The sequence below is a fragment of the Cynocephalus volans genome, chromosome 7, assembly GCF_027409185.1.
Source record: "Cynocephalus volans isolate mCynVol1 chromosome 7, mCynVol1.pri, whole genome shotgun sequence".
Classification (NCBI taxonomy): Eukaryota; Metazoa; Chordata; class Mammalia; order Dermoptera; family Cynocephalidae; genus Cynocephalus; species Cynocephalus volans.
Genome location: NC_084466.1, coordinates 81,227,453 through 81,244,542, shown reverse-complemented (window position 1 = coordinate 81,244,542; position 17,090 = coordinate 81,227,453). Strand labels below are relative to the sequence as shown.

At 38.0% G+C, this 17,090-nt stretch overlaps 1 protein-coding gene across 1 annotated transcript; it reads left to right on the top strand.

Annotated features, from left to right (window-relative positions):
- The first annotated feature begins 336 nt into the window (after positions 1-336).
- Positions 337-17,077, top strand: POMP (proteasome maturation protein). Its single transcript, XM_063103227.1, has 6 exons — positions 337-446; positions 2,932-3,029; positions 4,825-4,885; positions 8,837-8,938; positions 12,456-12,549; positions 16,896-17,077. Exons 1-6 carry the CDS (start codon positions 444-446, stop codon positions 16,961-16,963), a joined length of 426 nt encoding a protein of 141 aa, XP_062959297.1. The 5' UTR covers positions 337-443; the 3' UTR covers positions 16,964-17,077.
- Positions 17,078-17,090: the final 13 nt, after the last annotated feature.

Here is a 17,090-nt window from a genome sequence, read left to right as displayed (position 1 = left end):
ATCTCAGGGATATCACTCAACCCATCTTAGCCACGTTTACACTTCTGTAAAACGTAATATCTGCCTCAGATTTTGTGTTAAATAAGGCGATGCATCTACAAAAGCGCACTGCACATCTTAAAATTCCATACGAACGGTGGATGTTTATTAATAAAGTGGAATCCGCGTCTTCCCTCCCCTGCCGCACGTCTCGTCCCGCTCCTGCCCTCCTCCCAGCCCACACCCTTACTGCGCCCTTGGCCCTCCTCAGTCCCTCGTGATTGCAGGCGTGGGAGCCCCGGCCCCGCGAAGATCCCTCCCGGCGCCCGCGCCCTTCTTCCTTCCTTGCCCGGACGGACGCACTTCCGGCGGATGTACGGGAACGGCCCCCGGAAACGGAAGTGAGCGGCGGGGCCGGCTGCTGGTGACCGCACTGAGAGGCTGTTCGCAGAGCAGGGTTGAAGATGGTGAGTGAGCCCCGGGCGGCCCGAGTTCCAGGCGGGCTCGGGATCGTGGCCCGGCGGGAACAGACCGTCGCCTCCCAGCCCGTCCCCGGGTGGCGGGGGCGACGGAGATGTGGGGATGAGGCCGGCTTCGGGCGCCATGATCTGTCGAGTCACGGGGTTGGGGCGGGTATTAGTGGCTGTCGCCGGGCCCGGCTCCAGCACTGGTTCTGTGAGCAGCGGTTCGACTTCGTCCTGTTCCTCCTCCTCTTCGCTCGGTGTGCGCCCTCACATCCCCAGGTCCCCTAGCAGTCCCGGGTCCCTCTCCCGTAGTTGGCGCGGAGCTGGAAAGGGCACATTGGAATGCGCAGTGTTCCGTGGTGTGGTGCCGCCGACTACCCTTTTCCTCTGAGGAGGTAACCTCTGCGAGCCCCGAGTCCTCAAACTGCTCCCACCCCCCGTCCCTTGTAACTGCCTGATCATCAACCCACAACTATAGGTCGCATCTAAATAACCGTCTTTACAAACGTTTTGAGAGGTATTGGAGAACTCCCCTCCGCACTTTCTCTTTCTTTTTAACGTAAAAGTTGTGATACAATTTGGGGAGACTCCTGAATCGCCATTGCCACTGACTGTTACCAATGCTGTTGATAGGCTATCCGTCCGAATCTAGAAAGCTTCTGTTGGTAAATACTGCAAATCCTTGTAAAGAAGTTTTATAAACACTCCCAAATGTAACTGTAATTAGGTTTTCATAGATTTGTTTTTCTCTGCTACCTTATTAGAAACATTAAGTACTAATCCTGATATTTTACAAAAGGAAATTGGGAAAATGATGGTAATAATAATACCCAGACAGCAGAATTCCCCTTTTCTTTGTGCATAGAAGAAACCTTTCTTCTGTCACTTTACAAGAAAGCAATCTGACAGGAGAATATTCATGTAGTAAAGTAACAGAAGATACATTTGGAAAGCCACAGTCATGCCACTCTACTCCTGGAAAGAGATCAGCTGCCTTGTGCAGATGATTTTAAAAAGCCAGAGAGGTTGTATGCATTGCCACCAGTCAAAAAGTAGGTTAGTGACAGTTCACACTAGATTCCAGATTCTTTTCTTGGTCCACCATGACTTTTTGTTTGTAGGGTATTTGGAACCTGTTGTGCAGGTTCTTGAGTTCCAGCCTAAGGAGTCTGCACTTTATTTTTCAAACACTGATGAGCGAATGAAAGGTTTTATAGCAGTTCTGGGATGTGTGGAGGTCTGGGGAAGGGGGAGTGTGTTTTAGGAAAACCTTGATATGCAGAATTGGAAAATGGGTGAGTGTAAAGCAGTAGGACTCAGTGGAATATTGTTAAAGTTATCCATGTGTGAGAACCTGAACTTGGGTGGTAGAGTAGAGAAACTGACAACACAAAGTATCTGACCAAATGGAATATACAGATGAATTGAGAAGCCAATAAAAAGTTGGTTTATCAGAACAGTTTCTCCTAGAATGGTAGTCTAAAATTAGATACCAACCCACCTGTAGTCGTTTTACATTTTTCTGCAGAGTTGCAGGGATGTTGTACTTGAGCAACAATTGATTTAAAGTCAGCATCTTGTTCTTTACCTGTTGTAACACTTACTTGTGTAACTTCATTAGATTAAGCCCTGGGAGTAAGACCTGTATCTTCAGCACCTAGCAGAGTATCTGACACATAGTAGGTGCCTAATAAATATTTGGTGATTGAAAGTTTCATAGTATAAATATATAGGCTGACAATGTATCGGTACCAAATGCACTGTGAGTCTTTTTTGTTTGTTATACATTATCCTGATTAGATACATTTATTTTTTATAGGTACTGCCCTCTACTCATAAAAACCAAACACTTTCTGAGATTTCCTTTCTTTTTTCTTAGCTTTTGGGACCACTCTTTTCTAGCTACTTGTCTGTTTTTAGTCCCATTTCTTTGTTATTCCTTGTTATTAAGGAATAGTATTCCCCAGCATTCTGCCCTCAATTTTTTCATTCTGTGTTAAACATTCCATCCTAAGGGAGGGATCTTATAGTGAAAACAATATGATGATGCCATAACCCTTCAGAGGCTATCAATTTTGGTATAAAACCCAAATTTCTTTGCATGTAAGGCTTTTCATTTTGCCAGCCTTTATTTCTGCCTCACTCATGCATGCATTTAGCCAGTCATCTCAAACTGCCTGTAGATTGCTCATTTATAGTTTCATACCTTTATCTATGTTATTTCTTTTTTCTTAGAATGCCTTTCAATCTGGCAGTATTCAGAGATCAGCTCAGGAATCCTTCTCACCCCCAAGATTGGTATTACTCATTCTACCATGTATGTCCCTCTACCATAATGTTTAAGGCTCATTGGAATCGCCCATACAGCTCTTTGAAGGCAGAGACCTTATGTTTTTTCTTCTCTGCTTAAACAATATTTTAACATAGGTGTTTGTGTGTGTTTAAAATTTTTTTTGTATTAAATGTTTGTTTTTTATTTGTGTTACAGAATGCCAGGGGACTTGGATCTCAGCTGAAGGACAGTATTCCAGTTACTGAACTTTCAGCAAGTGGACCTTTTGAAAGTCACGATCTTCTTCGGAAAGGGTATATGGGGGAATTGTGGCTTCAATTTTGTTATAATAAAATGTTTCTGGGCTGGCCGGTTAGCTCTCTTGGGAGAGCATGGTCCTGACAACACCAAGGTCAACAGTTTGGATCTATGTACTGGCCAGCTGCCAAAATAAATTAATAAAAATCTTTCTGTGAATTATTTTTCACAATATTCTGTAAATATTTTTAGGCTATAAATGTATATTTAATTTGAGAGATAGCAAGTAATACCTTAGATAGAGGGTGGGGGGAAGAGGCTTAGATGTTTTTCATAGTGGAAGAAGCATCTTATCAGAGTAGTAGGTTCCTAGGGACATCCTCCTAGGAGATGGTACCCAGTAGCATGATTTCATAGGATTCTTCTTTTTGCTATTATAACATTAGCCTACTTATTAACTATTGGAGCAATTCACCTTTTGTGGGGTGATACTAGAACAGCAGTTAAGAGGATGGATTTTAGGTTCAGGCTGCCTGGATTTGGATCCCGGCTCTGCTCTTTATTAGATGTATGCCTTTGGGTATGTTACTTACTTGCTCTGTGTCTCAGTGTGCTCTTCTATAAAATAGGGCTAATAGTAGTGTGTGTGTTATTTTGAGGAATAAATAAGTTAATACCTGAAAAATACTTCAAACAGTACCTGACAGTAGTAAGCACTCAGTAAGGGTTGGCTGTTACTGATTTTCTCTTCTAGCTTTAGCATGCAGTTATGCCCCTTTCCATGATTTCCTTTGTTTCTATATGTTTAGCTCTCAGTTTCTGGTACTAATCCCTTTTCTTGGCAGGTCTCCTTTCTGCTTAATCAAATAAGAATAATACATTTCCCCTTCTATTTTTTTGAATTTTATATCTAATTTTAAGGTATTTACTCTTATAATAGAATGGCATATTAATGCTCATGTTTGGAGACAGATATAATCCCTCACTATAGACTTACAATTTTATAGTAAAAGATGTACCATATTGACTTTGGAATTGGAGATATAACTTGGTTGGTAGTATAATCAAATTCATAGGGTAGCCACTAACCAAGTCCTAATAATTCTTTTTCCCACACGAATTGTTCCTTTTTCTTTTCTTTGCAATTAGACTGTAAGATTGCCATGAGCCAGACCATTTTTGTTCTGTATAAAAGCAGTATTCAATAAATGATTGTTACAGGATTTCTAAGGTTTCTTTGAGCCACCAAATCCTGCTTTGGACAGTAGACAGTCATCTGTATATATCTAGAATGATAAAGACCAGTGGTCTGGTTCTAGCTGTGCATCACCTAATAATACTTTGTATATAGTAGGTGTTCAGTAAATGTTGAACATATTGTTCAACATATATTTATTATAGACATATTAAATATTGAATATGTGTTAGACCTGAAGGAAGGGGAGAAGCTTAGATATTTTATATAGTGCAAGAAGCATCTCATCAGAGTAATAGTAATAAACATACATTTTTTAAATTTCTTGTAGATAGAGGGGATCATTTGGCACCAGTTTTTGGAAGGTTCTGCCTAGTGATTGAAGTCTTGACCACCAGTGTCTGTACTAGATGCATTTTTTAACAATTATCATACAATACATTTGACTTTTTTTCTTTTGGTGTATAGTTCTATGAATTTTAGCACATATATTAATTCATGTAACTATCACCACAATCAGGATGCAGAATAGTTTCATCATCCCCAAAAAACTCTCTCATGCCATCCCATTATAGTCATACCCTTGATAGATGCAATTTCGAGCTATGAATATTGAGTGACATTTGATCTTTTTAAATGCTTTTTTTTTTTTCCAGTTTTTCTTGTGTGAAAAATGAACTTTTGCCCAGTCATCCTCTTGAATTATCAGAAAAAAATGTAAGTATGTTACCTGTGTCTCTATTTTTATCTTCTAGTAGAAAAATACTTTTAGCAATACTTTTGTGGTTTCATTTTATGAAAACAGTTGTGGTGCTGAGGATTTGAACATGGAGAATAGGAGGTCTTATTTTCACTTTCCTTGTAGGGTAGGTTTTCAAATTATCATTAAACTGCATCACTAACACTTCCTTTCTACACATCCTTTTCCATCTTTTTTTGGACATCTCTAAAGGTTGGTTTACCTCTTCTTTCTTCTCATAATCATTTCTCATTTGATAACCCTGTTTCCTTTTATATCTTTTCTGTGCTATTTTTGCTGTTGACCTCCAAGTCCATATCTCTAGCCTTGACCTCTTTCTCAAGCTCTGCATCTCCAAGTTACTGAGGGACATATCTACTAGGCACAGTAGGTATGCAGATAAATATGACATAATCTCCATCCTTAAGAAAGTTAAAATTTAATAAGGAAGACAAGCAACAGGTAGAGGTCATCATAAAGTGCTGAAGAGGACCAAGGACGGGGCAGCCACCTGTGCTTAGGGTTTTTGGAAGGCTTTGTAAGGGAGGGGACATTGAACAGTTTTAGGCCAGTATTCACCAGGTAAATAGGTGGAGAAAGGTCACTCCCAAAGAGAGGATAGCATGTACAGTTTTTTTGAAGGCAACTTAAAAAGTTCTTTAATATACATTTAGAGCAGGAGGAAAGAGGTATCTCACTACTTGGGGAAGATGGTGCAGTGTCACCTAGGTAAAAGAAAGCTGGTCTATCCCCCCTCTTTAGCAAGAAGAAAAATCTATAAGAAAGGGTAGAACAAATAATGGAATTATGAAGCTCACATAAGATGAGAAAATAAAAGAGCTCCTAGTTGCTTTACGTGCATTCAGATTTCAGGCTCAGAAGTTTACAGCCCAGAGTAGACATAAAAGCATACGATGATGATTATAAAACCATAGTTGATCATTTTTGAGAAATAATGGGAGAAGTGGAAGTTGTCTTTAGACTAAAGATGAGTTTAAAATCCCACTTTTCTAAAAGGGATCTAACTAAAAATTAGATTTTTTAGTGGTAGCCTTGGTCCCTGGCACTGTTCAGTGGATTAAGTAGATGACTGTGAGGGTTTAGGAAAGTAGGTGGTGTTCACCAGCAACTGAAGGAGCTCATAACAAATTAATCTTAGTTCATGCTTCTGTTAAATTACCAAATGGGTCAATCAAGGAATCAAAATATCTGACAAAGGGATAAGCTTGAGGGTAAGATGGTGGATATGGGCCAAGTGAAATTAGTGTAGTGTAAATTGTGGTTGATAACTGTACCCAGAGAGCAATGATCAAGGAATTGTCAATTTAGAAAGGGTATTTTGGTAGGGATCTTGGGTCTCTACCTCCATCTTAGGTAGTAAGGTGAACACTTAGGAAGGTTAAGTGTTTTTCAAAGACTTGAGGGTAACCATAGGAAGCATGTAAATTAGGTTTTTGGAAGAAAAAGCTGGTAAGGATAGCTCATTTTGATGAATAATTGAACTATATCATGGATGACAAAATAGGCCAAAACTTTAAGAAAAACATTGATAGAGGTAAGTGTGAAGTACTGCATTTGGGTTCAAGAAATGAATTAGACACATTTAGGTGGGGTAAACCTGACTTGTTACATAAAATTTGAGAATTTTAATCGAATGTATGCTCAGTATAAGCTGCAGATTATGTTAGCTACTAAAAAGAACAGTTAATGTGATCTTGGACTTTATCAATAATAAGATGGGGCTCAAGTAAAAGATTACATTTCCACTTTTTCACTATGTGTTAGTCTGGCCATTAGATTTGGAATATTGGTTCAGTTCTGAGCAATACATGTTAAGAGAAACTGACAAATCTGAGTGAGACTGGTCAGAATGAAGAGTCTAGAAACTGCATGGATCTTTTGAGATCTTAAGACGCAGCTTACATCTACTGCCTCTGTGTATTCTTCCTTAATCACTTAACCACTAATAGTTTCTCTTTTTCTTGAAATTCTTGGGCACTTATTATTTATTATGTCCTTTAGCATGAGTTGTGTAGTTGAACTACCTAGGTACTATGCTTATTAGCTAAGTAAACTTGGGGAAATTGCTTATTCACTCTCCAAGTCTTAGTCTCCTCATCTGTAAAGTGGAATTAATAATAGCCCATCCCTTGGCGTATTATATTGCTGGCCTCTAGTAGCTCTCCATGATTGGGAGCTACAGTGGTGATAGTGATGGAAAATGACTGTCATCATCTGTACCAGTGGTTCTCAACTTGGAAGGAGTGGGATTTTTGCCCTCCCCCCCAGGGGAAAGTTGGCAATGTCTGAAGACATTTTTGGTGTCACAGGTGGCATGGCTGGGGCTGGGCCAGTATTATTAATAATGGCATCTATTGGATAGAGGCCAGGGATGCTGTTAAACATTCTACAATGCACAGGACAGCCCCCACAACAACAAATTATCTGGCCCAAGATGTTAGTGGTGCTGAGAGTTGAAAAGCCCTGATCTATATGTAATGTCTCCCCAACTTGGTTATAACCTTCTCCAGGTTAGGCTGTTTCTTCCATTTTGTTGTATAATGCCACAGAGCATAATTTTGCATGTGGTTGCTAATGTATGTATTGATTGATAATTGCAGTTATCACATTACAAGGTGGGTGTATTCATCTAAGTTTATATAAGTAGAGTTTTTCTACATAAAGTTATATTTACTTATCATGAGGATAACTCAACATCTGAAAGAAATCCTTCACTTAGAACTTCAGATCATGGGCCGACCTGGTGGCGCACTCGGGAGAGTGCGGCACTGGGAGCGCTGCAGCGCTCCCGCCGCGGGTTCGGATCCTACATAGGGATGGCCGGTGCGCTCGGTGCGGCCGGTCACAAAAAAAAAAAAAAAAAAAAAGAACTTCAGATCATATACCTGTAATAAAATATTGCATATTTTCCATAAGGACCATCTGTCAAAATTTGCTGTGTCAAGCTAAAGTAATTAAAAACCATATTGCTAGACACCTTACTTTCAAACATCATATATATGGTCCCCCATCATGTCCCCAGTAGGCACTGATCTTTGAAAAGATTTTTGATCAAAATGATCTTTTTGATGATTGTTAGAGAGTATAGTGTAATAAAAAGTAATCACAAGAAGTCACTTTCACCGCATTATAATTACCTTAGCTTGGACAGATCTTTGTAACAGTCTGTTTGCATATCATATTTATTCTCCTTGTGAACCATTTTGGGAAACTGTGTGTATTAGAATCCTTGAGTTCAGTTGATTCATTTTGCCTGAAGTATATAAAATGATGATCAAAGTTTCTTAAACATAATATTAATGCTTAGTAAAAGTATTATTCCAGAAAAAATTGCTGTTTAGTGCCCAATACAAATCAAATAGACTTTTCAGAGTTTTGGGTTTCCCCCCGCCCTGACTCAATTACCCAAAAAAAGTGGAGTTTAAATATTGTAGTTTAATTAGAGGATTGTATGATTTGGTTATTTCTTTTATGAAATCCTTTAAAATAAATACTTTTATACTTAGAAATTCACTATTAATTTTCAGCAATGTATGTGATATTTTCTGGATCTCAAATTATTTATACCATTTTTTGCTCTACCAGATTTGTATTACTTCTAATCAGGCACTCTAAAATATGCCTTGTAAATACACTTTTGTGATGTGAAAAACATTTAAGTTACTGGTTTTGTAAATACAAAATTAAGGTAGTAATTTTACACTGGTGAAGTATACTTGCCTGATGTCTGGGTAAAATGTAGACGTACATATTCTAAAATCTATCAGGAGAAATTAGTAAAAGTACTTTGTTTTTATTTCAGTTATGGATATTAAAATCTTTCATTCACGTACTGTGTTCCATATGTATTACTCCTGTTTTGAAAACAGAATATTGAGTGTAACGTTTCAAATTACATTGTCTTGTAGTTCCAGCTCAACCAAGATAAAATGAATTTTTCCACACTGAGAAACATCCAGGGTCTGTCTGCTCCACTAAAATTACAAATGGAATTCAAGGCAGTACAGCAGGTGAGTTATAGAGCTCAGTTATTTATGTGTCCCACATGTGTTGATATCAGTTGTAAGGACTCTTCTGTTTTCATAACAGCTATTCAAACCTTATCTTCTCTGCTCCATTACAGCCTATTCTACTTTCTCTCTTTTTAGGATATGACCTTGATTCATACTTCATAGACAAAAAAAAAAGCAGTCATTAAGTGGAAAACTCCTTCAGATTGTAGGCTCAATGTCTGAAAACTTATCTGCCTCTACTTTCATGTTTTTCTTCTTTTTGTGGGTTACACTGAATTTAAGATGCCTCTAGGAGTATCCAAGTGGAGGTATCAAGAGTATGCCATTTACTTATAGCTGGGTGTACCTGTTACCGAGGAATAAGTACTTGGAAAATGTCCTTCCAGGTGTGTAAAAACTGTCCTCCTATACTTGTACTCTGGATTTTATCATATCACAGTACTTCAAGAAATTCCCTTTATCAGTGATCCTTCGTGTTGCTAATATCTTCAATCTCTCTCTCTACTCGCTATGTCTCATCAGCAGCATTTTACACATATTTGAACCTCTTTTGTCTTTTAAAACAAAACAAAAATTGTCAGTCCCAAATCCCGTTATAGTAACTTTTCTCTCATTGAGTATGCTTTTGTAAGCTGAGCCTTTTGAAAAAATTGCCTGTGTTTTCCATATATACTCCTATACCTTCTGTTCATCCAACCCACTATGTTATTGCTCCCATCACACCAGTGAAACTGCTCCTGAACAATGTGTACAATTTTTTGCACTCGTTTTACTTGATCTCTGTAGTATTTGACACTAATGGCTACTTCCTTCTTCCCTTGACTTTTAAAATACCACACTTTCCTCATGTCCCCCTCCTTCTCAGTTGTCTCAATGGAGGTTCCTTTTGTCTTGTCTCTTCCCTGAAAAGTACCCCATCTCCTGTCCTCTCTTCATTCTATTTCCTTCCTATTCCTGTGGCTTTTGTTATCTTTTATAGCTGGCTCCCAAGTTAGGATTCTCATGAGCACCTATAGGCTTTTCCAATTGGAAATCCCATAGGTCCCTCAAATTTTACTTGTACAAATACAGAATAATTCATTATTCCTCACGTACTTCTTACCATGTATGAATAGGTTTCTGTCTAAGGCAGATATCAGAGCATGAGCCTTAGTTATCATAAACCCAGGTTCATTATTTGATCTTCTCACTATTGCTGCTGCATTGGTTCTCATGCCTGCCATGCTGCATTAGGTTTACTGCAACACTCAGCACTGCTGCCCCTTAAACCCATTGTTTGTACTGTAGCCAGAATAACCTTTGTAAAACAGATTTCATGTCACTCCCCTCACTTTGTCCTCAAAATAAAACCCAACTCCTTAACGTGGCTTTGTTTGTGAATTGACTTCTCCTTGCTTCCCACCAAATTCCATCCTTTTCTGAAGTACTTGCAGTTTCTTGATTATGTTCTTTGACCTTTTGGCTTTTGCACATGTTTTTTCTATTAAGATGAATTCCTTTCTGTGACCTAGCTAAAATTGCATCTTTTTCAGTAGTTCTGTTAATGTCATCAATTGTATTGGCAAAGTCATTCTGGAAGCCGCTTTGAGTACTTCTTTCCAACGATAAATCTCTAAAAGGAACATGGCTTTAAATCAGAGTAATCTGGGTCTGAATCTTGGTTCCACCAACTATTGGCCTTAAAAATTTAAGTAAGTTAGAGACCTTTCCAAATCTCAGATTTTTTTCTTTGTTTTTAATGTGAAATGGAGAGAGCAGTAAGGACAGCCTAGGGTTGTTCTGAAGATTAAGCAAAATAACATATGTTTGGCAATGAATTGTCAGCTTTCCTTTTTATTTTCCTATTACTCATATTTCAGCTACATATTGCTCTTATTTTGGGCCTACGTTTTTAATACCATTTCATCTAAAAATCTTCGCCCAGAATTCTGACCCTTTTTTTCTTATCAGACGGATCAGAAAAGAACTTTTGCAATCCTTGCTTGTCAAGATACATAAGAGCTGCCTGCTCATCCCTGCTTTTGATGCCTTCTTAGTACTGTACCTCTCATCTAACTATCTGCCAGACCCCTTGCTGTCTGGTTTAATTTACAGGCTCCCATTCCTTCCTCTTCCTCCTCTTTCCTTCTCACTTGCTTCTTTTTTTTTTTTTTTTTTTTAAAGGTTTGACGATCCAGAGACATTATTCCACACTGTAAAGATTTAAATTACTCAGTAGGCCATTAGTAATTGAAAATAATATCTTTAGTCTGGATACATTTTTGGGGGAAATTCTGAGCATAACGTCCCCCTTAGATTCTAAATGTGTGATTATTGTTAAGATACTAGTATCATTTAGTCACTCACCACCTGTTACTCTTTCAGCAATCTTGACAATATCCAGAATTATCTACATTCAGTTATAACTGTTGGACAACTAACAAAGAACAGAAAAACTGAAATTTGTTTTGGGCACACCAAAGTGTGTTGAGTACCAATTATGTGCTAACCGTTTCAAACAGTAGTGGTAACCAGAGATGCAGATCAAAGCCATTTGTGAAGCCTTTAAAAACAGTGCCATTCTGAACTAATGTCATCTCTTTCTTCCAAGTATTAAATACATATACTGCAGAAAATGTAAGCTATACTATACTATATACATACTTTATACCACACTTGAGAGGAAGGTGGTATTATCTTATTTCACAGGTGAGGAAACAGGCTAAAATGGATCCAGTACCTTGTGCAAAGCCATTTAATTGATGAGCATCCAGATCATTCTGCCTCCACAGCTTATGCGTTCTCCGCTCTATGTACCACATTCTACGATATATGTATTTAATACTTGAAAAAAGAGATCACGTTAGTTCAGAATAGCATTGTATTTTTAAAGGCTCCACGAGTGACTTTGGTCTGCATTTCTGGATACCTCTCCTGTTTGAAAGGCTTATACCTTCCATTTGTACTATGAGCAGTACAATACAACATACAAAATGAAGTAATCTGTTTATTAAGTAGAGTAATGCTCTCACTGAGTTGGAATTTCTTCAGGAATTTGATCATTGCACATGGATCAGGAATGAGACATCGTGTTAGGCTTTGAGTTTTGCATTCATCACGTAGTATGTGATGTAGTTTTCCTGGACAGGAGCAAAAAACTTCAAAATATGTGCAAACTTGATGGGATTGTTAAGTGATAATAAAAGCTACAATTTCAGTGTCTTGACATATTTTGAATAAAATTTTGAGAAAAAAAATTTTTTTTGGCAGCTGGCCAGTACAGGGATAAAACCTGGACCTTTGTGTTATTAGCGCCATGTTTTAACCAACTTAACTGACCAGCCAGTCCAGAGGTATTTTTTAAAACTTTGTTTGTGTCTAAAATATGAGCTGGTGTTTTCCTCCACTGGTTAAGTTTTGTGAATTTTTCAAATAAAGAATGAAGAACATGAAATTATATTATAGATTCTGTATAGATTATAGATTTTTCTCTATTGTTTTTTTCTAATCTTACCCTTTCATAATTTGCCCAAAGGTTCAGCGTCTTCCGTTTCTTTCAAGCTCAAACCTTTCACTGGATATTTTGAGGGGTAATGATGAGACTATTGGGTTTGAAGATATTCTTAATGGTAAGTATCATTCAGCACCTTTTTACAGAGCCCCTGTAATATACAAGGCAACAGCAGCAAACAAAACAGGCACAATCTTCATCATGGAGGATTATAGCTTATTGGATTCCCTTGTTTTTATTCACTGCAGTAAGATAAAATTTCATGGTAATAACTGTTTTTTAACTGTTTTTAACAGTGAGGATCACTTATGGAGTTATAAGGTTATAGTCATTTCAGTCAAGTAATGGTAGTAACTCATTTCATGTCCTGAACATCAAGTCTGATTTGTTGGGCAGCTTAAACAATGATAGTTGTTTCTGCATTCACAGTATTTATGGGATTTGACTAGTTTTTAAAATGACTAGAACAAATAAGATAAAAGTTTTCTTTAGCACCTTCTCCCCAATAATTTTTGTGCTTCTACAGGTGGTAAGTAGAAAAGAAGAATCTGTCATTTTTAACAAAATTCCCTGAATAATTGTATTATGTATAACATAAATGACGTTTGAGTAAGAACAATACATGCAGCATCCTCTATTTTTTTCTGGTCCTAAGGAAGATAAACAAATACATTCCTGTCCAGTACTGCCTTTGCTAAGTATGTCCCAGCAATGTAGGAGAAACAGAAAAACCCAATAAGATTAAGTTTTATTAGTTTTGTTTAGCTGGATGTCCGGTAAGGAAATGCTGTGGACATAACAGAAGTCTAGTGAGCCTCCTCTTTGAGACTCTTCCTTGAGGGAATTTTTTGAATGCAGGAAACCTGGGATTCCTAAGCAATTACATTGAATTTAGACCTCATTTGAAAACTAGTAAGGTGATAGTTCAGGTCTAGGGCTGGCCAGTTAGCTCACTTGGTTAGAGTGTGGTACTGATAACACCAGGATCCTGAGTCCAATCCCTATACTGTCCACCTGCCAAAAAAAAAAAAAAAAAGATAGTTTACTTTTATATGAGGATACTTCAGAAAGTTTGTGGAAAAATAGAATTGAAATAATATGAGTCTTTCCATGAACTTTTTGAAGTACCCTCATATGTTTTTAACCTTTAATTAGTTATAAAAATGTATTCATTTAAAAATCTGCTTCTGTAATTCTTTGGAAAGAAAAGAAGAGGGACTTACTGAGCATTTATTCAGTCAGTCAAATATTTATTATATGTCAGGTATGGGCTAGGCTCTGAATATACATCAGTGAACAAAACATATGTGCTTTTTAGTGGGGGAAGCAAACGTTAAACAGATAAAACACAAATATAAAACTAAATTGTGATAAATTCTAGGAATGACACATAAGTTGATTCCTGAAAGATACATGAATTTGAGCTACAAGTAGAGGGAAGAATGGTGGGTCAGTTAGCTTTGTTGGTTAGAGCAGATGTTATAACACCAAGGTCAAAGGTTCGGATCCCCATACTGGGCAGCTGTCTCCCCCCCCCCAAAAAAAGAAGTTGTCAGCAAGTACAGGGAAGAATATTTTAGGCAGAAGAAACAATATGTTTGGGATCTCTAACCTGAGAATAGCTAAAGAACTTTGAAGGATTTGAGGTCTTACCCTGCTTACAAGTTAACAAGTTTGCCTGCCATGGTTTAATGGATGCTGGTAGATATACTCCTAGAGACAAAGGACAGTTTATTACTCATAGCAATAGCAGTAGCCACAGTATCAGCATTTCTTTTGGTTTCCTGGGACCCATTTCCCACAGACCAGCCTGAAGAGAGTCAGGTGATGCCTGCATGTTGTATTTTGTTACAAGAGAGGAACTCCAAGTTCAGGGCACCTGAATCTTTTATAAACCTGCCTGTCCTATATGCTCCTCTGTTTTCTGAGGCCATTCACTTTAGAAACAGCCTAGAAAAGATAGTTTAGAACAAAGGCAATAAGTGCCTCTGTTCCCCAAGAATGGCATAATTGTGACTGCGTCAGACTGATAGAGTTGTCTCCCAACACACATAAGAACACTTTAAGAAGGCTCGTAAGGCTGGAGTGTTTTGAGCAAAGTAGAGAGTGGAATAAGGTGAGGCTGAAAACTTCTAGGCAGGGAGTAGATGAGCCACGGCCCGCAAACTGCAAAAAGTTTAGAGTTTAGATTTGCAATGGAAAGCCACTGAATAGTTTTAAGCAAGGGCATGATGTGACATAATTTCACATTTAAACAGATCACTAGCTGTCTTGTGGACATCTTTTTTTAATTCATTCTTTGCATCTCTCTAAGGTAGGTATTAGCTGGAAAGATCTCTTGTTCAGACAGATGAGTTTTATCCCAAGGAGACCACTGCCTTACACTTTGGATAGTTTCCCTCTTGTGGAAATGGTGACTACAAAATATATTTGGTAGTTTATGGCATCACTTTAGAACCTTGCACTAGCTGTTACTTCTGCTTAGAATATTTTAAGATCCCAGTTTAAATGTCACTTCTTCAGAGAGGCCTAATCTAAAGTCCCTAGTCACTCTGTCACCTCACCTTACATTAATTCTTTGTGTGGCACATGTTGCTTTGCCTCACATGGATTTATCACCTCTCTTCCCCTGGGTGATGGAGCCACAAAAAGGATTACTCAAATCCATTTCTTCCTAGCAGTGAGAGACCCTGGAGGGGTTAATTTCCCGGAACCTTCAAGAGAGAGGCATTCCTTCCTTGGGAAATTAACCATGAACTGGGGTTTCCCCACATTTATTCTCCAGACCAGGAAGTTACAGTAAAAGAACATAGGTGGGGTTATAGTTTAACAATAGAGGCTGGTAGCATCAGTGAAACAAGCAAAGTGACATTCCATAATGCAATTTGCAAAGGTTAAGTCGATCCACCAACAAAACCTTAATCTTAGCAAACATTCTTTTACTCTACAGCAGCTTTCCCAGTAGTTTACATATCAATCAAGTAACTTGTCTGTCCTTGAGCCAGCAACTTTGCTGTGTTACGAAGACTTTATCCCACAACAGAGACTTTAGCCTGGGGAAACTTTCCTGTCTTTTGCAAGGTTAACATTTCTATATGTAATTCCAAAAGGTTATGCTAAACCTGAGACTACAGGGCTTTGGAGCCCTGTGAAATACATTTGCTTTATAGTATACTCCACAGCACATAGTTATCTAATATTTTTATTGTTTATTATTCATTCTCCCCAACTTAAATCTAAGCCTCATGAGAGCTGGGAACTTTGTCTTGTTAACTATTATATCCCCAGTGCCTAGTCAGGTGCTTGATCTGTAGCTAGTGTTTAAACCTCTAGCACATCTCATTCTCCTCATCACTTTTGACCCAGATTGCAGTTTTCAGTCCATAATAAGAGAGTAGTAGTTAATCTAAACACTGTATGAAGACTTAAAGTCCTGGAGATGATGAGGATTTTGTCTGTTTATCAGTGAAGTGTTTGGCCAAGAAAATTCTGCACATTTTACAAGGAGGGGAAGGATGTATGAGGAGGGCACTAGTAAAGTCAAAACTAGACTTTTTCTTATGGCTGGAAGGAGCTTTTCACATACTGCAGTCCCCTCACTTTAAGATGAGTAAACCGAGGCTTATGGAGAGGCCCTGTTCTTACTCATTTTCAAGGCGAGTTCGCAGCATGAGTGCTAGAACCATAGGCTGCAAGCCCGTGGCTTGCTTTGGTGCAAGAGATTTGTTTAATAAGTGCACACTTTATTAAAGAAAGTCAGAAGCTTAAAAAAGTTTAAAAGAAAATTGAAGTTACATAAATGAGTATATTCTTTGTTTAGAAATTTAAAACAGTATCATTGAAACTCAGATTCCCCATAATTATCCCTGATATCATCTCTCTTTCTCTCTCTCCTTAGTTACCTGATGTTTTAAAATTTTTAAGTTTAGGATTTGAATGCCTTTATATACACAGGTTTGGATCCCCATGCTGGCCAGCTGGATCCCCAGACTGGCCAGCCCCCGGTAAATAAAAGAAAAAAAAAAAGAAAGAGGATCCAGATAAAACATTTTTGCAAATTAGATTAAGAGATTGTTCCCAGAGTTATCTGGGAAGCCACTGGAAAACTTAAGAACCTTGAAAAAGGAGAACTTCTTCAATCTAATTTTTCTTTTAAAGTCAACTGTATTGAGGTACATTTGCCATACAATAGAATGCACCCATTTTTAAGTGTACAGTTCTGTGAGTTTTAACAAATGCGTGCAGCTGGGTCCCCTCAATCAAGATGTAGAATGTTTTCATCAGCCCCAAAAGTTCCCTTGGTCCCTTTACAGTTAGTGCCCCACTCTGGCCCCAGGCAACCAATGGTCTGTTTTCTGTCACTTTGGATTAGTTTTATGTGTTGTAGATTTTCATGTAAGTGGAATCATTGAATTTATCTTTTTTTGAGTATCTTTTAAAATGTTTGTTTTTGTTTGTTTTCAGATCCATCACAAAGTGAACTAATGGGAGAACCACACTTGATGGTGGAATATAAACTTGGTTTACTGTAATATAGTGTGCGGTTCATGAGTATGGAGGGACAGCATCTTGTTTATAGTGTCTTTTTACTATCATTTGATGTACTCAACATTAAAAGTACTGACACATGAGAATTTTTGCCTAAATAGTATTAGTGAT

What these genes read in the sequence shown, in the direction of transcription:
- POMP (XM_063103227.1), top strand. An exon ending in TTGAATTATCAGAAAAAAAT is followed by an intron (nt 4,886 to 8,836) that starts GTAAGTATGTTA and finishes ATTGTCTTGTAG; the next exon opens with TTCCAGCTCAACCAAGATAA. An exon ending in AATTCAAGGCAGTACAGCAG is followed by an intron (nt 8,939 to 12,455) that starts GTGAGTTATAGA and finishes ATTTGCCCAAAG; the next exon opens with GTTCAGCGTCTTCCGTTTCT.